We start from the raw sequence: 23,394 nt of genomic DNA on the forward strand, positions 1-23,394 counted from the left end.
TCACTGTTGTTTTTATAGTGAGTAAGTATCTATTGACACGTATTCATCAGAACATAGTGCTTGTTATTACGTATATTATTTTGTGTTTGTTATTATAATATTTAAGTGCTCTAACGTTAATACAAAATGGATTACGGAATTTCCTTTAATGAAGGTAAGTCTAATTAGTACAAAACATACATTTTTAATTTAATAATAAGTTAAAATTGTGAGGTTAGTTTTCTAACGAATTTAATTCTTGTTTAAAGAATACAAAGCAGTGAAGAGGAACCTTATGAAGATTCAGGATCTGAGTATTTTTCAATTTTTTAAATTGATTTAAAATAAATATTCTTTGACTTCGTATGTTGGTTCTTTTAAATTCGCTTGAGATGATAAGAAATATCAGATGATTCCATATAAGTTTGGTTGAGTATAGTTTAAAATTTATTTCTCACTATTTCTTACAAAAATCGGGATAAACACAGTTGAAAATTTATCACGCATTTATTTCACAAAAGGCGCTGTTGCCTAATTCTCTTTAAGCATTATTAAAATGCGTAAAATAGTTTATAAGGTTTATGGATATTTACCGAGGAGCGAGATATAGCCCTCTACGTCTCATAATAGAGGGACTGATTAAAAGAAAAAAATTCTGAAAGCAAATGCTTTTCTCAAAAAATATATAAAAGATTGGAAAGCATAAATACACAAATAGATATATTCTAAAGAACCGCCCAAAATACAGATCAATTTATCATAATTATAGTCAGTCTTCTGTAATGGAAAAAGTATCTAAAAAGATTAAGTTAAATTAATTACTCTCTAATAATTCTACTTACACAATCATTTTCAACAGATATCCAAAGAATTTTCTGTCTAGGTATAAATTTATTATTTGATATGTCTGGTATAAATTTCTGTGTGTGCTTTAAAACATGAGGACTCATGAAATCAGGCAGATCACTTGCATCTTGGGCTGAAACAGTAGCATACCAATGATCGAAGTTCCTCGAAATGATTATATATTTGGGTATGAGGCTAGAAGCTACATATGGTACATACAGATCATCACTTCCATTACGAATACAACTCGTAGAAATACATCTAAAAGCCTTTGATGAATCTTTTAGAATGCTTAAAAGTTCAGCTATTATAACATTTGGTAAATGGCGATTTTGGAGGTTGATTTTGTGTTTTTTGACTGATGGAGCATTTAGGTTATCGCCAAACTCAAGCCAATCTGGTAGGTATTTCGAGTAAATCGATGATAAAACACCGGAATCTCCACTTTCAAGAGAGTTTAACCTATTTGTTTTTAAGGAATTGGTGCGATCTCTCATTAGTTCTCTTTGTCTAATACTTTCATCAAAGTTGATGGTAGATTTAAAAGTTGGTGGAATTGTCTGCCTATTTTTCTTTTTCTTTGACGTAAAATGGTCAATTTTCGGCTTTTCTGTATGCATCACCGACTCTCTAATATATTTATCGGATTCCATATTAAAATTACAGTTAAAATCTATTTCTTCGTCAAAATTAAACACGCTTGGGTCCATTTTTATCGATGCCGCGCCAGTATTTTCGTTTAGTTTGTCGTCTTCGCTACACAATGGATTTGTTAATAAGTAATATTCAGTTATAATATCCCAAGATGCTTGAGATACTGCCGACTTCAATTTTTCAGATAAATTCTCAATATTTACACGACCTTGTTTCCAGAGCCTAAATTCAAGATAGAAATCGGACAGTGTACCTAAAACAAGTTATAAAATTAAAAATTAAAAGAGAAAATCCCAGTGATTGGCTGTATACCATAGTTTTAAAAAACTTACAACAAAGTAAAAACTTCTGATTTATGATTGTATATTTTATTAAAATGTATAAAAAATTATCCAGACGGGTATCAAACGTTGGAGCAAGTTGTCCATTTTTTGAGCAGGGATAAATCGATGGCTTAGCGTGAAAACCTTAAATCACAATTTTAAAGGAGAGACAAAAAACTGAATTTCTGTATACTTTAACCTAAAAACAAAAAACTATCATTACGTATTTTTAATTTGAGCACATTTAGATCGTTATACATAAAATTTTCATATATATTATTATTGCTTAATTTTTTACCTGACTTACGAGGTATTCATTCCTAAGTTTCAGATATACTTGGTTTTCACATTAAATATTTAATGTATATTATGAGTTTTTCATATTAATTGATTCACGTAATTCTGTGTTGCGTGGTTTTCAATCCTAAAAGGGTTATATTAAAACAATAAAAATACGCTAGCTATTTAGTTTAATGATATACATGTAGTTACAAAATTAACATTAGGCCATGAAATAATAGAAACACTGAAATCATTGACTTTGAATTTGAATAACTCAATGCTAAAACAAAATCTTAAAAATTATCCCACTCTTTTAGCTCTTTAGACACCACCCTTTAGGTCTTAAGTGCTTTGTTTAGTCCACTCTTACCCCAAGAACACAAGAGCACTTATTATTTCTTTTAAGCCTACACAGTTTTCCTAAGGACTTATGAGGTAGTGTGTCATAGAAGAGATGAACATCTCTAGGTATTACCGATTTCATTTCCTGAAGATGTTTAAACTTATTTGATTCTAAAGGAATCCGGGCTTTGTAGAGAGAGGGAACAACTACTTCATCGTCGGGTTTTCGTACCCTTCTCGGAAGATCACTAAAATTATCTTCAAATCCTAATTTCACTTGCACCGACCAATCTGATTTATATTCGATGCATCGGAGATCTGTAACAACGAGATCTTTTTTTGATCCTGGTCTGATTGATTCGATTAATTTGAGGCTGCTATACTCTTTAAAGAAATCTTGGTAGATGTATCGTACTTTGGTTGATGTATCGTACATGGCTTAGGATTTAGTCTGGCTGATTTGCAAGCTTCTTCGTAGCTTGAAGGAGAGTAAATTTCCCTATTTTTAAGCTTCCGTTCGATATTTGCATGCATGGAATCGCATTCCATTTAAGTGTGTCCCTTGACCAAGAATTTTTGAGTGATGGTTATGACGGTTTTATGAGAAGCGAGTAGGAGGGCATTAGCCAATATACAGTTCCGGTTCTGGTATGTACAACCATCACTGTAAAAGATTACATGATCGTAGGCATTTCTATCAATTTCAGTTGTTATGATATTGTAGATGATGGTTGCAAACTCATCTGCATTTAGACCGCCTTTCACACTCATCCTACAAATAGCAGTGTCCATCTAGATTATTGAGAATGAAAATGGTGAAATTGTGGACCTTGAGCTTTGTGCTATAGTGCAACGTAGTTTGTTTATTTTGTTCAATGTGAACATTATACTCATCTTCGCTAAAATTTCCTGCTTTGAATGTGCAACAAATGTCGCACTGATCTTTTTTGGGTTGAAATAAGCTCAGGTTGTAATCATCAAATACTTCGTAAAATAAATATATCGACGATAAAAAGTTAGTTTTATGATTCAAAAAAGGATTTTAATAAATCTTTTTTAGCCTTATTAGCTGCACTCGTCCTTGTATCAATCGATTCTTGCTGTTCCTCAAATAGTTCCTCTTCATTCGAATTTTCAACTTGCCTTTTCTGGATTTTACCCACCCAGTTTGAAACTGACCATTCTCCAACAGACAAAGTGTTAAGAAACATCAACATAAGAAACGTTAAACTTAGCACAAAGAATTTTCTTTCTCCCCATGATAAGGACCAAAACTGATCAAAACCTGTTTTCTAGCTTCTTCAGAAACACTGGCACATTGAAATGCTGTTTTAGACTTACAATTGGCTACAGGTACAACGTGGTTTTATTTCTTTCTTTCCTTTCTTAACATCGAAAACAATTTTTCCTGCTTTAGTTTTCCTCCTGCCAAATTATTCTTCCCCCTGTAGTCTTTTAATTTTGTTCTTCTGCTGAAACCATGTATCTTTTTTAGCCTTTCCTCGATCACTTCGACTTCTCTTCCTTGACTCATTAGTTTCATTTTCTGTGGGTTCTGCGTCACAACTGGTAGAACTATTTTGCAGTAAGGGCACATAGTCAGTGTCACTTTCCAAAGTTTCGTTCACTAAAGTCTGGTCGATGGTTTCAATTTCAATAAAATTTGAGATATCCAGTTCTATTGTAATATTTGCAGACTTCTATAGAGCGTTCCACTTTAAGAAAATAACATTGCGCAGATAGGGCCATGTATTTCTTATGGACGATAGAAGCGCAGCGATGCCACGATGAACACAAGCACAATTCAGGGTTGTATAATTTGTATTTTCGTTTTCACAGACATGAATTAAATTAATGTTTTTTAACGTAATTGACCAAAAGTGTCCATTCGAAACAAGAGACGAAAAGTAGGGAAAATGATTTTAATTTAATAAATAGTATTTACAAAAGATAATTTTATTTTATCTTATTTTAAATATTGCTTAGTTAAATCATGCACTTTGCCGGCTATTAAAGATTTAAAAGCAAATAAACGGACCGCTTGGAATGCATATATCTAATTACTAATTGCAACTTAAAATAATACAGTGTACGTATGTCAGCGATTTTATGTCGTTCTCTGAGACTACATAATGATAATAAGGCTTTGTGGTTCTTCAGTTGTTATTCTGACTTTACAGTTAAATCTTAATTGAAAATGGAAATTCGAAAAATATATCGACAATCTAGTAAACCGCATGTCTGAGAGTTTTGGCAACACTGATCTCCATAAGCCTAATGTTATTTTCTTAACGTGGAACGCTGTATAGCGTTAGGTTCACTATTATCAACAAACAAGTAATTAAACAGACCTGTTTTCCTGAAAATAGTTTGTATTTGAAGTGCAACAAGCCGGGTTTTGCGTGGATTCACATTCTTTAGTATACAGATTCGACAATTGACCTTCTTCATCTGAAACAATTAAAAATACTTTACCTAAGGAATATAATCAGTTAAGGTGTAGCAAAATAGTCTTATTATAGTTTTTTATAATAAAATCGTACACGTTTCATTTTTACAAAGCTTAATATTTTGTAAACTCTTTATTTAAACTTGTACAATCTAATTTTACCTGACGTGACAATAGCCGGGTTGTCTGCATACTGTGATACTGTAATTGTTGTCGGATTATCATTGTCGTTAACCAATTGAAGGCTTAAATCTTCGTCACCTGAAAAAAATAAAAATAAATAGTTTACTTAACGGGTTTTAAGTTTCTAGTTTTTTTAAAATATCTAAATTAGGTACCTTAATGGCATACTTTCAGACATAAAACAAGCTAAGTAGGGTTAGTAATAGGCCTATTAGTTTATAACTTACCTTGAGTAAAATTTCTGGTAACTGGAATGGATTTAAAACTACTACGAACACGATCTGCGTCAACTGTTTTTCCTTTATTATTACCTGTAAGACCCAAATATTAGGTTAGAATATATTCTTATATATCTTCTTCTTAATTTCTTATAACAACTAATATACTTTTATATCTTATTACTGCTGAAACTAGGCTATAAATTAATGCATTTTATGAACGTTAAATGTTCCTACTAAAATAAAGATACAAATATTAACTATGAAAAACTTGTAAATATCCTTGCATTAATAGGGGTTTTGCCCAAGCAGCTATGATAAACTCGTATATTTTGATATACGTATTTTTCATAGAGAGTGAAGTTGTGTTTATGATTATTTACGAGGTTTTCATTTTTGATAGTCTAGTGCACGCCTCAAAATACTATGTTAACGCAGTACAAATCTTTTAATATAAGGTTGATAAAATGTTTTTACTTGCCTGACTACAATTCGTTGTTCACAAAAAACACTTCTCCAAGTCGAAACTCTCAAACAAACACTTCAAATTAAGTACCAAATTTTTGGTTATATACGTGGTCTTCACACTAAATCAAGAGAGCTACTGATATACGTGGTTTCTTTTTTCGACTGTAGGGGGCAGCCTGGAGTACTTGGATTTTTTCTAATACAGTATACTCCCTCTATAACCAACACGGTTATTACGAGTTTTGGCTTATAACGAGGTACATTAGATGTAACGTGAAATTTCTATAAATAACCCTCTATAGCGAGGTAAATTTGCTTATAACAAGAGAAAATAAGATTGAAAAACGTGTTTTTTTACGTTTTGGCCCGACCGTAGCTATAAATAAATACCCTTTTTAACTGCCATCCGCAATAAACTTCTTACAATTTATGATTCTTTGTCGGAAATTTACCATCTATCATTAACAAGTGTCATTGTAGGGGGTTGACCATTCATACCTAATAATATAGGTCCTAATAGACAAGATGTGGAAAGTGTTTTAAAGGTTGTCAGAAACTTTATCCAAAGAAAAAACGCAAATGAAGAAGCATAAAACTGTTTCACATCTTTAGAAAATATGATAGATAGAATACTGGGCAATTTAAAGCAGTCAAAAATGACAGACTTCTTCCAATTGCAGATGCAGTAGTTTATGTTATTCTTGAAAATACGCTTTATACAGATTTACAGAATACAGATTTTTTGTTTTAACGTATTTCATTGACAATAAAAGTAAACAACTACTTTTGGTTTTAATGTATTTCATTGACAATAAAAGTAAACAACTTTTTTTCAAAAACGCCATTCGAACAATATTTATTAGCATCTTATTGCTCCGAATGGCTTCACTATAGAAAGTTAATGTTTTAGAAAACTACATATTCATATGTATGCACAGTATTATTGTTGTTGGATATAACGAGATCCGCTTATAACGAGGTAATTAGTCTGCCATTTCAGTTCTCGTTATAGTCTACTGTAGCTGTAAATCGTGAGATACGTGGTTGTCGAACGAAAACCATCAAAATGTCATTTTCGAAAAAACAAATGAGATACGAGATTTTCACACTAAGCCGTCGAAATATGTTCCCTTAAAGTGATATCCTATAATATCGACCTCGTGTCACTACATTTTTAAAATTTAATGTTTTTCATGTAATTTACAGGTTATTATACCTGAATAAGTAGCTAGTATTAACTATTCTCAAGATGTTTCACCGAAAAAAGTTTTAAAGTCAATTTTAATCCATCTGGGTAATTTTTTATAAATTTTAATAAAAATATACCATCATACATCAAACATTTTTTCCTTGTAAGTTTTTTTATAACTTTTTGTTAATTCAAATTTAAATATAAACTATAAGATCACATGAATAATCATGAATCGAGCTATAATAAATATAACTATTACCATTATTGTCGAGAATCTCCGAATTGACTGTAGTAGCGAATTTCCCTGATTCAAACATTTTGGAAAAATCAAACGATTTGGTTTTTGGTCCTGAATCTTGAAGGGAAGTAACAAAAGCTAATGCTATACAAGCAATTCCACGGCTACCCGAAGAAGGATTTTGACTTTGGTTGTAAAGAAAAAGATTATCACCATTGGTTAATATATTTGGATCATTTTCTTCCGCATAATCTTTAAAGTGGTAGTGTGGTCGGTTGTCAGTATATTTGGGCACATTTAGAAATTGGAGGAGGTTCTGTTTAAGATAGTGAATAAACGAGTCCAACCAACAGAAAGCAAATTCTTGAATTGTCAACTAAAAAATGAAAAACCAAGAATATAAAATTTTATTTTATTAAGATATTTTGAAAAACTTACTCTGATCACAACTTCTGGTAATTTAAATGGCCTCTGAATAAAATGCACGTCTTCTGGCGTTAAAGGACACATGGCATTCCTGGCCAGCATAATTGATAAAAACTCTAATACTGCATCATCCAACCGGTTTTGGAGAACCTGAACTAGATCATGCTGAACATCGGAGCCTGCTTCATTGATTCCATGTACTTTAAGGACAAGAGTATCTTCGTTTGGTGGGTCTTTCGTCTCCTTTTCTCCAAAAGATCTCACCCTTGGACGTATGTCACTCTAAAAACAATACGTGAAGTTAAATCTCCTATTTTAGTTTCTCTGTAGATAAATATATCATTTATATTCTTGTTTCCTACATACTACACTACCTGCAAAATTACTTGCTCCACCCATTTTTAATTTACAAAAAAATAATCTTGATTTACTATAACGTATCGTCATTTAATTAACTCATAAATATTTCTAATTATAATCTAAATCAATAAATAGTAATTTATAATCACTAAGAGATAGACACAATAATTCCTATAAAAATGAGTATAATTTTAGTTGACGCCAAACTTTTGCGATGTATATACACATTTGGAAATTTTTTAACGGAACATAGGATTTTTAATACAATTACTGAGATTCCCTGCTTTACAATTAACCAGTGTAAATTTCAATACAACGTCGCGATGTTATATAATTGATATGTTTGTTCCACTGGATTGCTGCTCTTTCACGATTCGTAGCAGCGTATTTGGCACGCGTATGCCTACAGTGTTGTTTTGTCTATCGATTTTTCCTGAAACTCTGTTTTGAATATTCGTAATTCTGTATTTTTGTGCAGATAATAATGTTTTATTAACAATTTTGTTTGTGTTCATTAGGTATTGCTTGAATTGGTTAATTTATACTTTAATACATTTATTATTCCAAATATTGTTTATAATTTAAAATGTAAAAGGGTGTAAATGATATATCAAACTCTACCGATTTTTGCCGAAGGTATCTACCGATTTGACAACAGTCAAAAGGGACATCACTGGCCGAGCAAATCAAATAACTTTGCTTCTCATTACAATGCCATAAGCTGAAATTAAAGTAGTGTTTATAACCATGTATACAAATGAAAAAAAAGTACAAATTTTAAAATGTTATTTTGGGGGCAACTAGTACCGTGATACTATAAATTTATTTACTTGTGCCTATGAAGATAGACCAATACCGACACAATCAACTATTAGTCATATTATTAAAAAAAATTGAATCGTTTGGTTGTATACAAAACTGTCGAAAATGTACGGATCAACCACGAGAGAAAACACTCAACGAAGTTCGGCAAAATAGGGAAATTGATGTTTGTAGCGTTCCTGAAACTAGTGATACTTCCAAAACTATTGCTGAAGAAGTTGACATGAATGATATGACTGTCAGAAATATTTTGAAACGAAACGATAACCGTTGTTTTAAAGTTTCAACTACTCAACAGTTATTAGCCGAGAACAATTTCAAACGCATGGAATTTTGTGAACTCATGATGGATAAACAAAATGAAAATTAATATTTTTTGTTTTGTTTACCGATGAATCGAGATTTTCGTTATATCGGAAACATAATCTTTCCGTCGTACGATATTGGTTTCAGCATAATAAACACTTGAGTATTCCAGTCCTCCTCCTAGGTGCCTTCTCTGTTGAGGTTGGCGATCAATATGGCAAATTTCTCTCTGTTCTGGGCTTGATGAATTAATTAATTTCCTCTTGTGTGGGTCCAATCTCTGATGTTTCGTAGCCAAGATTTTTTCTTTCGGCCTATGCCTCTTTTACCTTCAATCTTGCCTTCTAATATTACCTGGAGTTGCTCAAATTCCCTATGGAGCATTATGTGTCCTAGATATGACGTCTTTCTAATTTTGATAGTATTGACCAGATGAGGGCGTGTGTTCATTGCTCTCAGTATTTCTTCATTCGTAGTTCTGCTGGTCCAGCTTACTCTTAGCATTCGGCGGTACATCCACATTTCAAATGAATTTAATTTGTTGACGTCATACTGTTTTAATGTCCAGGTCTCACAGCCATATAGTAATAGAGACCACACATAACACTTTAGTGTTCTCAATCTTATTGAGACTGATAGCTTGGGGTTACAGAGCATTTTACGCATATTCATGAAACCAGATCTTGCTATTTCAATGCGTCTTCTAATTTCTTTTGAGTGGTCTAGTTGACTATTTAGTTCTCTGCCCAGGTATATGAAGCTTTGGAAACTCTGAAGGGTGATACCATTTATTTGTGTGTTAGGTGTAACTTGTTCACGGGGGTTTTTGTGGAATACCAGAATTTTGGTTTTGGAAAAGTTAATGTCCAAGCCCAGCCTGTGACTTTCTTCTGATAATATGTTCATGAATATTTTTAGTTGGTCTTATGTTTCTGCTCATACTACGGTGTCATCGGCATATCTTATATTGTTAATGATGATTCCATTGGCTCTGGCACCTTCAGGGCGATCTTCAAGAGAAGCTCTAATTATATGTTAGGCATATACATTAAATAAAAGGGGGGGATCAAATGCACCCTTGACGCACTCCTCGTTCTATATTGATGTACTTGGTGTGTCCGTTCTCTGTTCGAACGCATCCTATGTGGTTCCAGTATGTATTACTTATGATAGCTATGTCGTGTCCGTCCAACCCTACTTCTTTTAGCACCTCGATCAATTTTCCGTGTTTGATGCGGTCAAAGGTCTTTCTATAATCAATAAAGCACACATACAGCCGTTTTGAACCTCAAGATACCTTTCTGCCATCAGTGTCAATCCCATAATTGCTTCTCTAGTGCCTGTACCCTTTCCAAAGTCATATTGAGAACGACTAGCGACGAACAACGAGTATTCCAGTAAGGACACAATATCCCCATGATTTCATTATAAAACATCGCGACGTTGTATTGAAATTTACACTGGCTAATTGCAAATCAGGGAATCTCAGTTACTGTATTAAAAATTCTATGTTCGGTTAAACAATTTTCAAATCTATATATATATATATATATATATCTATATATATATATATATATATATATATATATATATATATATATATTATTTTATAAAATTTGTTATAATATATAAAATAAATGAATACATTTTTGTACATAATTACCGAAGTAGCTGACGTTATGCTCTGTTCTGATTGTGTCAATGTTGACTTATTTTGACAAAATGGCAACGAAGCAATAGATGGACTTCTAGAGACGGTACTGCATTCAAAATCAATAGATCTCAACATAGATGATTTCATACCAGTATAATTCATATTTTCTTGAAGCCTGTAAAATTCAATTGCGTGTTAATACCAAGTACATTAAAATAGGAGTTTATATTCAAGCAAGAATATACATTTTTATATAACATATGTCCACTATAAAAACGTCAATAATTGGTACATACTGAAAAGTGAATTTTAAATTATTAATTTTTTTATTTTGAATCTCGAAATACAGGAATGGATAGGTTAAGAGAACATAGAGCAATAAAAGCACACATAATTAGATGGTATGGATACATAATGAGAAGAGAGAAGAGAAATCCGTTAAGAGTTATAATGGAATGGATACCACCAGGTTAAAGAACCCGAGAAAGACCTAAACTGAGATGGATGGATACAACAATTGAAAGAAGATTTAAGGAGTATGGAAATGAGAAATATAGGAAGGACAATCAAAGACAGAGAAGAATGAAGAAAACTAGTGGAAATAGCGAAGTCGTACCAGAAACTGTAAAATCAAACCCAGAGTGGGATGATCCCCCACACAAAAAGGATCTTCAAGTGAAAACAGCTTCAACTTCTTCAAACTTGTCAAATATCTTACATCAATATGATCAAACGCAACACATTCTTGCACTACGTTTGGCCTGACTTTTAGTGATATTTTGAAAAACTTGGAGTACGTTTAATTCGTAGAACAATTTTAACATTTGTTTTTAATGCAGATTTCAGTCCTCTACAAATAGTTTCCTATGACTTTTCATGTAAAATAATTAGGGAAGCAGGAATTCAACAGTTTAGAATTTCCCATGAGTTTCCTATGGTCCGTTTGATGATTCACCACCTGGTATATATATATATATATATATATATATATATATATATATATATATATATATATATATATATATATATATATATATATATATATATATATTGATTTAGAGTATCAGCAATCGGTCAGGAAATAAAACTCTATTTGTTCAGTCTCAATATTTCGTCACGATTTTGTGACTTCTTCAGGAGAAAACTGTAAATTTATTAGAATAATTAATGATTATATGTAAACAAAATGAATATTTTAATACTTACAACTATAAGAATGAAAATTTAAATTTTTCTGGCATATCTAAATAAATGACATATTTTTGTTTGATTTTATTAAGGAGTTATGGTAACCGCAATATGTTATAGAGTGAATTCCCGTTGTACAATTTTCAGCGAGTAGGTTAAAATAAACAATTACTATGACAGCATTATTCATTTTATAAAGTAGAAAGATGGAATTAATAAAATTGAGAAAGAATCAGGAACACGATAAATTGATCTATAAAATGTAATTGATGGTATGTAGTCAGTTACTGCAATACTGATATTTAGGAATGTAATAAAATTATAGGTACAGTTACTAGAGAATTACTATAATAAGTATGTGTTTAAAGGTTAAGATCTATCATATTATATATTGTTTAGTATGTTGCTATGTTTAGTAACTGTACCTATAATTTTATTACATTCCTAAATATCAGTATTGCAGTAACTGACTACATACCATCAATTACATTTTATAGATCAATTTATCGTGTTCCTGATTCTTTCTCAATTTTATTAATTCCATCTTTCTACTTTATAAAATGAATAATGCTGTCATAGTAATTGTTTATTTTAACCTACTCGCTGAAAATTGTACAACGGGAATTCACTCTATAACATATTGCGGTTACCATAACTCCTTAATAAAATCAAACAAAAATATGTCATTTATTTAGATATGCCAGAAAAATTTAAATTTTCATTCTTATAGTTGTAAGTATTAAAATATTCATTTTGTTTACATATAATCATTAATTATTCTAATAAATTTACAGTTTTCTCCTGAAGAAGTCACAAAATCGTGACGAAATATTGAGACTGAACAAATAGAGTTTTATTTCCTGACCGATTGCTGATACTCTAAATCAATATTTAAAACAGTACGGTCGAAAAAATCATTTGAAAAATATATATATATATATATATATATATATATATATATATATATATATATATATATATATATATATATATATATATATAATTTTATTCCTAATTTCTTTAGATTTAGTTAGTTTAGTTTTTTTACTATTTTTCTTTTAAAAATAGGCGCTCAATTTTGTTACAATTGTACAATTAAATATGCTGTTCAATTATTAAATTGCTAAGTCGATGTTCTACTACATTCCCCTTTACTCTTCGTATAACCCTCATATACGTTCTCTCAGTCTATTCTAAAAACATCTAATTATCTTATATTGGTGAAATGCTTGACACCTGTCAACGAAGCTTCCCATTTTCTGACACAATAGTAGGGTTGGATTTGAAAATATTTAAATAGTCTTTCTTGATTAGTTATTTCCTTTTCTGTTGTAATTTCAAACCAATTTTTTTTGGTAAGTTAAGATTAATTTTTCTTTTGACAAATACTTTCATGTGTCTATTCTTATTTTTCCACTTCAATTTTAAACATAACCTATAGCCACGTAATTTTAGAATTTTAAAATTGTATACTTTAGTAATTTATTGTATATATTTTATTTATTGTATATAAATGTTCTTGCCTTTGCTAACTCCAAATGTTCTAATTATATTTTTTTGTGAATTCTGCAAGGCAAGAAAGTTTTGCAAGAATTATTGCTGAAAGTCATACTGGCTGCTTCAATTCATTCATTCCAATAAATTCGACATGTAAGAACACTTCAATCGATCATCAACATAAAAGACCACTTCATCCTCGAATTTAACACCATGTAAGAAACATTCACTTGCAGCCTAAGTACATGAAGTATTAGCAGGTCCAGCAAGCAGCTTTCTTCAGCAAGACCTAAGTGAAGCTAAGTAAACACTAGATATTTATTTTTTTATGCAGATTTGGTTTTTTATTTTTTGTTATTTTGTATTTTGCAAAGACAAGTCTTGCTCACTTTTTGTATCTTAATAAATATGGTAAATGAATTATCTTTTATATTTGTCCCATCTGATTTACTGATTATACATTTTATATTAAGACAAGAAGTACCTGCACCTGAGAGAGCTAATCAAAACCAATAAATAAGAAATTTAGTGTTTAACTGCTACAAAATTGGCACTTAACATTCTCTTGCTGCAAACTATACAATACATTCAACGATAGCCCAAGCTAAAGATCTAATTACTGCAATAAAAATTAGACGCTTTCAGTGGGCAAGGCGTTTGGCTAAAGAAAATGGAGGATAACCTGCAAGACGTACTCTGTTGGGGAAATTGGAGGAAACTAGACGAAGAGAAAGACCAACGTTAATATGGACGGATTGTGATCGTCAGGAAAATCGGTGTGGTGAACTAGCACCAAGCTGCAAAGAATAAAATCGAACAGACTTAGGACGGTCGAGGCTCAACTAGGGATGTAATGTAAAGCGTAATACTTCCCTTAATCATTTTTGTGATGTTCTGTGTCATTGAGTGAATCAGAATGACAGATGATTAGAAATAAAGATTAAGATGAATAGGTTATAGTGCCGAAGCACATGGTAGAAATGTGCAATGTCTAAGTCGTATTGATATTGAGTATAAAGTAAAGCTAAGGAACAAAGAGTTTGAGAGTTTTAATCTACAATCCGACATGTATCACCAATGATGACAATATAGAACGTTATCGACAACGACGTAAATATCAACTGCAGAAGAATGAGCTTTTTTGATAAATAAATTTAATTTAATGTTGATTGTTGTTATTTAACCAAAATGAATATTTGTTTGCACTAAATTATTTTGAATTTTTGTTTTATAAATTTTAAACCAAACACATTTTATAATTTTTCTCGTATGAGAAACTAAACAATTTTATTGGATTAATTCGCAAAAAGGACACTAAATTGTCTTACTTCAAATACAGGCAGCATCTGTTAGTAGGAGTAATTTCTTTCTTCAGAATGTCACAGACACTTTGCTTAAGTTTAATCAGATCAGAAAGTTATGACCTATCTCATCGTACTAGTATGTAATTGTTGCATAAAACGTCATAACAAAGAAATATGATTTTGTTTACTCTGACCAATGAAGTTACAAACAGGTTGCTTTCATGAATAATGATAATGCTCATAATACATAGTAAAAGATTAATTTCACTGTTTGTCCTTAGGTTGTTAGTGATATATAGAAAAAGCAGAAGCTGAAGTGAGACAGAAAATTTAAAACTTACCTTAAGTAAAAAACATTTTTCTGATTATCTCTATAAACAAACATATTATTTCTATTAGAAACGGAGAATTTATCAAGAATATTCTTCAATGCCAATATTCCTCTTGATAATCCGGCTTTTCCGGGACCTGTTTTTAACCGTGGGTGTAAAATAAAGGGAGTTTCCCACACAACTGGACAACTGAATTCACCAACTTTAAAGTTCAGCGATGCGTCTGTTAGACTTGTTGAATATGACATTATATCACTATCTTCACTCACTTCTGCGTCTAAAAAGAACAATAAAAGTAATTGTTTAGTTTTTTTTATCGCTATAAAACTTACAATCATAACTTTTCATTCTTCCAAACGAAGGAATTCTTGATATAGGAGAATTGCACATATCATTGCTGTCGTCAGGTTCCAAAAGTGCATCGCATGTTCTAGTTTCGTAAAGAGTTTGTAACAGGAGTAGCTGATTTATCTTTTTACAAAGATCTCTCACAGCTTCACATACTGCTCTTTGGACTTCTAGATAGATTCTGACTTGAACAGTAGGTAATTCGATAAATCTATAATAAAAAGGTAAAACTTACTACATAAATAATGAAATTAATATTAGATCATTTGTATACTCTAAAGGAAAAATCAGCAACCCTCAAAATTTCAAAAAACGAGATTATAGAGCCATGTATTTTCACAGATTTATGTTTGAATGTACATGTTTGAACTAACACGTCCTACTGAAAAATCACCTTGGTCTCAGCGCGATTAAGGAAGAGTAAGCTAAAACGAATGAATAAACGATTCAACAGCTCTTTCTGAGTATTCCTTGTTCACGAATAGGATTGTTTTCGTAAATAGTATTGTTTTTCAATGCTACCTGGTTAGACAGAATAGCATCTTCGTTGTATAGTTTACAGATTCTTTGACTTTGTTGTGTAAGAATATTATTTTGTGTACGATTACTACTTTAAACTACAGTGGTGTGCTTCTACTATTACTGTTATGAATATGGATAAAAGTGAGTATCATTCATTTGAGGATAATAAAATCAAGCCTATAGACCAAGCGGTATCTTTGTTAGGTTGGGTATAATTCTAGATTTTTGCTTTAATCGCTTTGAAATATTATTAGGAATGATAATTTAATTATGCGTACCCTTTAAAAGGTGGGTGAAATGTGTTATTTAACAATTTGTGAAAAACATGAGAAAAATTCAACGTTTTTCCTGCTTTCCGTTGCTATATCTCGGTAGCTATACATTTTAGAATAAAATTGTAACGATAAAAAAGTTATACAATTAAATTTCCTATAAGACAAAATTTATTGCAACGTAAACTTTTAAATGCGTAATATAGAGCATCTAGGCATCGCTCAAACATCGGCCCCTAAAGGCTTCTAATTTTTCGTCAATAGTTACGAATTCGGACAAGCTATGCCCAGCTTTGCAATTGTCAACGAACGAGTCAAAAAACTGTCGAATTGATGCTCGTTTATCTAACTTTTTTCTCTGCTCACGGTCATTTTTTTTATCAAACCTGATACATCTGAGAAGAAACTTAAACTGGTTCAGTGACATCGTGAGCCGAAATATCTCAATTCCTTCACCGCTGCTTCTTTCCCAGTCTTCCAAATTGACATAATGACTTGCTTCATATATTCCTGCGATATATAAGAGGCCAATAAGAGCTCGAATTTCATCTATATTAGTAGGTCTAACATCTCTAGCGCGAGCATAGTCACTGGCCAAAGATTGCATATACATATTTTGTGTTTGCCACTATTATATCCAGCATATTATCATTTATAAAAAAAACTCCAAATATCCTTAGTATTTTTTAAGTTTTTAGTACCTCTTTTTCGTCCAGGCAGCTGTTTGACAATATTTCCCTTGGTAACTTTCAGCCTTGTATTTGAGCGGGGAAACATATTCTAATTCGTACCGTCCTTTCCCATATAAAACAACTCACGTCTATTCTCCGGAGACATCTTCGTCTTTCTTCCACCACATCTTGCTCGTCTGTGCTTTCGCCATCAACACTTCTCAGCTTCAATGTCTTCATCTAGGCATTCTTCCATTAGACTCTTTACAAAAAATAAATAATTGTTGATTTTTGTTTAGTAAACGTTGTATGCAACAAAAAAATATATTACGTAGAAGGTCGTGGGCGGAGTGACACTCCGCATCAATCAAAAACAAGGTATATATTATCGCGCCCACTGGAGGGTTAATCGATTGTGCTGAAATTTGATATAGTGTTTTTTTTATATATTAAGGATTTTTTGAGTGAATTTTGAAAGTTCTATGTCGCTCTTAAATACCTGAAAAATCATTAAAAAAAAACATTTGTTTTTGACGCTTTTTGAATTGTTTTTGCCAATTTTGCATTAATAATCATTATTTTTTAAATTTGCAATAAATTTTGTCTTATAGGAAATTTAATTGTAAAACTTTTTTATCGTTACAATTTTTTTTAAATGTGTAGTTGCCGAGATATAGTAACGAAAAGGAGAAAAAACATTAACTTTAACTAATTTTTTACGCAAATTGTTTAATAAAAAATTTAGCCCACCTTTTGAGTTTACATCATCATCATCATCATCATCTTGGTGCTACAGCCCTTAGAGGGCCTCGACCTTCTCAAGCTTTCTATTCTGTCCCTCGCTTGCATTCTCCAGTTGCCGACTCCGATCTTCTCGGCATCTTGTGTTACCCCGTCCATCCACCTCAGCTTTGGTCTACCCCGTCTTCTCATTCCCACCTTTTGAGTTTACGCATAGTTAAATTATCGTTTCTTATTATATTTCAAAGCGATTAAAGCAAAAAACCAGGATTACATACATTACAGGATGGCGTGATTTTTCTTATAGGTACATATAAGAATTAAAACAAATAATGAATTTTTTAAAAAGGAAGTGTGTAGGCATATTTTTAGTGTGCATGGAACTGCCAAACCAAGAGGTTCAACAATTCAAACTTCACTGAAACGTATAGGTTCAGTCCCTGAAGGTTGAAAAAAAGTAAAAAATACTCATTTCTTAATTCCGATATAAGCATTGGCTTACTCAATACAAAGAAACGCATTAAATATCCTGATGAATGGGCTAATATAATATCTGAAGGATGGGAAAACTAGAACCTTTTATTTTAATTAAAGTGGGTCAGATATGTGGATCAGTATGGCCAGATATTGGTAAAGTAAAAGCGTACGAAGACGAAGAAGCGTTTTCGATTTATTTTTTTATTGAAATAGGACCTACTTCTGCTTAGGGTGCCTGTTCGTTCCGAACGTTAGCGATCATACTGGCTATGAGACTTTGCGTTAGGTTTTCACGGCCATCATCTAACTTGTTAAACTGTTTGTTCGGGCTGTTAGGCCGTTGTCTTCTGAGATTAGTTCTCGACGTTTCGCCAACACGCTTGTAAGCTGAAACTAACGTCGCGTCGTACTACGGAGACAGTATTTATATTTTTCACTCGCCTCCCCTCCACTGGTTTCGGCGTGAGGAGGCGTGTCGTCGTTTGTAGCTTTTTTTTCGTGATTTCCGGGAAGGGTGTTTGTAGATTTTAATATTGGTATCCATGTTTTGTTAATTTTTAGTCATTCTTCTATCCGATTAAAATTATTTGGATGCTTATATATTTCCACCGCTTCTCGATATAACCGTGGGTAGTACTGTGATGTTTTATCCAGCATCTGCGTTTCTTCAAATGTTCCGATATCCGATATCCGATGTTCTCCGCTTCCCAAAGCGTGTTCGGCAACGGCAGATTTGTCGATATGTCCTAAACGACAATGGCATTTATGTTCGTTTATCCTTGTGTTTGTGTGTCTTTTATATGGGAACCACGAACCCTTTTCCTTCAATTTTACCTTACAAAATGCATGGGAGTAGTTCATATTTGCCTTAATTTCTCATTATATGTCCCAAGTACTGCAGCTTACGGCTCTTCACGATGTTCACCAAATCCGCGTTGTGTTCATTCTCCGTAGTACTTCTTCATTGGTGACTTTGTCTGTCCATGGCATCTTCAGGATCCTTCTGTATAACCATAGCTCAAAATCCTGAAGTTATGATAGAGTTTCCGCCTTCAATGTCCACGTTTCTACTCCGTTCAGAAGCACTGAGTACACGTAACATTTAAGGAGCCTTATTTTTGTTTCTACGGTGAGGTCATGGCTCTTGAACACAGAGCTCATAGTCAAGAATGCACTTTTTGCCTTTTCGATGCGATATTTAATCTCTTGGGTATTGTTCCGCGACTTATTGATTATAGTTCCCAAGTAGTTGTACTGTGAGACACGTTCAATTCTCACTGGGTTCACATACAGATTTACTCCAGTTATGTTTTCCTTGCAGATGATCATTAAATTGGTTTTGCTGATGTTTATATCCAGTCCATATGTTCTACTTGTACAATCGAGCCGTAAAAGTAGTCCAGAGATGGAAGCCTCAAGGAAACATAACAAGAGGAAGGCCCCGTAAAAGATGGATAGACGACGTAGAGAGGGATCTTAAAACCATGAACATCAGGCAGTGGCGACGGAAAGTATCCGATAGGGCAGAATGGAAGAACATTGTTAAGCAGGCCAAGACTCACAAAGGGTTGTAGCGCCATTAGAAGAAGAAGAAGAAGATGTTCTACTTGTTTCCGTTATTTTGTTCATTAAGTTTTGCAGCCCTTCTCTGGTATTGGAAAACACTATTGTATCATCTGCATATCGCAGGTTATTAAGCTTGACTCCATTTATTGAGATGTCTTCTGAGAGTACAGATTGAATATCAGTGGTGAAATTATGCACCCCTGTCTCACTCCCCTTAAGATTTTGACCTGATCTGTATATTCTCCATCTATTCGGAGCACCGCTGATGGATTCCAATGGAGATTAGCTATTATTTTTAGGCCTTTTCCGTCAATCCCTGTCCTCTTCAGCACTTTAATCATTTGTTCATACCTGACTCTATCGAAAGCCTAATTGTAGTAAATCAGGCATGCAAAAACATCACAGCTGACATCTCTACATTTCTGAAACAGTACCTGCACGCTAAATAAAGCTTCCCTCGTACCAACGGCATTCACAAATCCAAACTGATTGGGTGCAATTTGATCCTCGCATTTCCGGTAAATTCTTTTGTGAATGACTTTTAAAAACAGCTTCAGCAGATGGTTCAGTAGGCTTATGGTCCTATAGTCTACACAAACTTTTGCTCCTGGTTTTTTGGGCAGTGGTAAGAACCCCGATTTAAACCACACTACTGGTATTTTTCCTGCCTTGTATATTTCATTAAATATTTCAGTTATTATTTTTATTTGTTCTGCATCTAATAGCTTCCGCAGTTCTGCAGGAATTTCATCAAGTCCCGGTCGCTTTCCATCCTTCATTTGTCTGACGGCTGCCGTTTCTCCAAGTATTCTTCCCATACTTTCTTTTTGTCTTCTTTGGTTATGGTAAGATTGCCTTCATCATCTGTTAGTTTTCCGCTGAAAGGAAAGGAAATAGGTCCTATGGAATATAATATATCGTATTATTACACTGAATTTATTAACCAACATGTTTTAATGATATTTGTTTAATTGCTTGTGACGTATAATGTAGGTTAACAAATAATCTCATAATTACATTTTTGTGGGAATTATCATTAGTAGCTAAGTCGAACAGTTCTGATTGGTATTTCGAAGTGTCTCATATATATTGACATCTATATTTAAGAAAGGAGATAGAAAACGATGCGAAAACTACAGAGGAATAAGCGTAATATCATCAATAGGAAGATTATATGGGAAGATACTGCGAGAAAAGATAGAGCAAGCGATAAAAGGTAAAGTCGGAGAAGATCAAACAGGCTTCACGGCAGGAAGATCATGCATAGACCACATATACACACTGGAACAACTGCTGGAAAAGAAAAAAGCAAAAAATAGAGATATACATTTGGCATTTGTGGACCTGAGAAAGGCGTATGACTCTGTACCAAGGGTCAGAACTATGGGAGGCAATGTACAAATTAGAAATACAGACGGAACTCATAGAAGCTACCAAAGCTCTGTATAAAGAAAATAAAGTGTCCATTAAAATGGGAACAAGAATCATAGGAGATTTCACCACAACAAAAGGGCTCCTGCAGGGTTGCTTCACATCTCCAAACCTATTCAAAATATACTTAGAGAAAGCCTTGACTACATGAAAAAGAAAATGCGAAGGCATGGGAGTACAGGTAGGAAACGTTATACATATATACGATAAGCCTTGTAGACGAGCAAGTAGTGATTCCACAAGACCAAGAAGACCTCAGTTACATTATAAAGAAACTACAAGAAGAATATACCAAGGCTGGCCTACACATTAATCTCGTGAAAACAGAGTACCTATCTACAAGTGAAGAAGACATAAAAGATCTACAGATTGACGACAACGTAACAATCAAAGGAAAGGATAAATTCAAATACTTGGGGTTTATAATGACGAAAAAGGCAACAACAGAGGAAGAAATTACACAAAGATTAGGACAAACAAGAACAGCAATCCGACAACTTAACTCAGTACGGTGGGATAGACATCTAAATATGAAGACAAAAACACAGATTTATAAAACATTAGTACGAAGTATTATGACATATGGGGCTGATAATTAGATTATAAACAAGAAAAACAGCAGTAAGATAGTAGCAACAGAGATGGAATGCATGCGAGGATGCTGCAGAGTGAGGGCGAATTCTACGGATTTTTCTCAGAAGAACAAATCATATGGAGATAACATCAGAGGTTAAGTACTGATAATGATGATAATGGGCGGGCCACGTACTAAGATCGAGTGACGAAAGACTCCTGAACGCCACATTCTGGGAAAGGCCCGATGGCAGAAGGTCAGTTGGTCGCTCAAGAAAGAGATATAAGGGCGCAGTAGCCAGTCATCTACGCAAAATGGGAATACAGCAATGGGAAATAGCTGCTCAGGACCGACAACAATGGAGGAAAATAGTAAACGCGGCCAAGACTCACATAGGGTTGTAGAGCCAAATGATGATGATGATGTTAAGTAATGATAATATAAATAAAAATAGTAAGAGTATTCCAAACGTAAGGTTTGGATTATCAGGTTTGGATATCAGATTAATATAGTAGATTTTTTGTAAATTTAACAAATACAGTAAAATATAAAAATAAATATTCTGAAACTAATTTCGTGTGGCATGGTTGAATTAAATATTATGTTTTTTTTGGGATTAAGCCACAATTATTGGCTGTGATTGTGATGAAAATCCCATTTTTAATTAACTAATATTTGACGTTTCGATTTCCACTCCGGAATTTTGTTATTGGTTATGTCATTCCAAAGTTGACATGTTTGACCTAGATTTTGTAGGCCAACAGCCCATAGTGGCTACAACACATTTTGAGGGTGGTATTTTTCGAAACCAATCGAAATTGCTAGGTTACATGGGGGTATTTTAGGTAAAGAATCTTATCGAGAAAATATTAGTAAAACAAATGAGCTTTCAGAAACAGAAACGATAAAATTAGTTTTAGAATTGTTTACGGAAATACTACTTTAAATTTATAACAGTTTAAAGTGGTTAATATTATTAAAGATAAACTCTTCAATAAATCGGGTTCGTAGACATGAACAAAACATGTTCATAACAAACATGTCTATAACACAATGGAATTGTAGATCGGCAGTCCCAAATAAATGTAATTTAGAATATCTACTTCATAAGTATAAAGTCAATATAGGTCTTCTTTCAGAGACCTGGTTTAAACCAAACATTTATTATAATTTCATACATTACAATTGTTAACGTTTAGATACAGTAGATGGAAGAGTTGGCGTAGAAATTTTAATTAAAGATCAAATGAGTTTTTCTGTCATAGATTTATTAAAAATGGAAAAGATTATGGATAAGTGTGTGTGTGGGTGTTTTCTGGTGAATTTAAAAAAGTTTATCTTGTTTCAGTTTATATAAAATCTTAACACTTAAAATAACACTGATACAATTTCTTAATTTTTTATGCCAAAACCATGTATAATTGCTGGGGACTTTAATTAGCATCATCCTGCTTTTGGATCATATCTAGGGATTTCGAAAGGAGAAACCTGTTAGATGCAATAAACTCATTAAATATTGTATTTTTAAACACAGAGGAACCAACCCCTGTGTTTACTACGCTTGGGCGCCAACCATTGCGTCAACCCCCACGGGGGATCGGAAGACCGAGACCTCGGAAGCCCTGAAGAAGACGTCAAAGAGGATGTCGAAATCTCGGCGTAGTGATAATCGACGAGGTTCAACCGGAAAGCCTATTGAGTTTAAGTCGGCATCATATGGGAAAATTTT

General features: G+C 32.9%; 1 protein-coding gene and 1 long non-coding RNA gene across 5 annotated transcripts in view; both read right to left on the reverse strand.

Moving 5' to 3' along the window:
* LOC140452546 (KICSTOR complex protein SZT2-like) overlaps positions 1-23,394 on the reverse strand; it is a 177,480-nt gene that overhangs the window by 31,616 nt on the left and 122,470 nt on the right. For all 3 annotated transcript variants that reach the window (XM_072546872.1, XM_072546871.1, XM_072546873.1), the window contains 6 exons: positions 15,396-15,622; positions 15,073-15,340; positions 10,752-10,917; positions 7,613-7,882; positions 7,196-7,550; positions 822-1,732 (listed from right to left, as the gene is read on the reverse strand). In XM_072546872.1, the coding sequence (XP_072402973.1) occupies positions 822-1,732; positions 7,196-7,550; positions 7,613-7,882; positions 10,752-10,917; positions 15,073-15,340; positions 15,396-15,622 (2,197 nt within the window). The remainder of the gene's footprint in view (positions 1-821; positions 1,733-7,195; positions 7,551-7,612; positions 7,883-10,751; positions 10,918-15,072; positions 15,341-15,395; positions 15,623-23,394) is intronic.
* Positions 1,815-7,189, reverse strand: LOC140452547 (uncharacterized). Of its 2 annotated transcripts, none has more exons than XR_011952207.1 (5): positions 5,286-7,189; positions 5,038-5,136; positions 4,778-4,877; positions 2,110-2,226; positions 1,815-2,001 (listed from the first exon to the last, which is right to left on the reverse strand). It is a non-coding gene; the product is annotated as an uncharacterized lncRNA (long non-coding RNA). The 2 variants fall into 2 exon arrangements; XR_011952206.1 differs by having other exon boundaries at positions 2,101-2,226.

The sequence above is a fragment of the Diabrotica undecimpunctata genome, chromosome 10 (assembly GCF_040954645.1).
Source record: "Diabrotica undecimpunctata isolate CICGRU chromosome 10, icDiaUnde3, whole genome shotgun sequence".
Taxonomy (NCBI): Eukaryota; Metazoa; Arthropoda; class Insecta; order Coleoptera; family Chrysomelidae; genus Diabrotica; species Diabrotica undecimpunctata.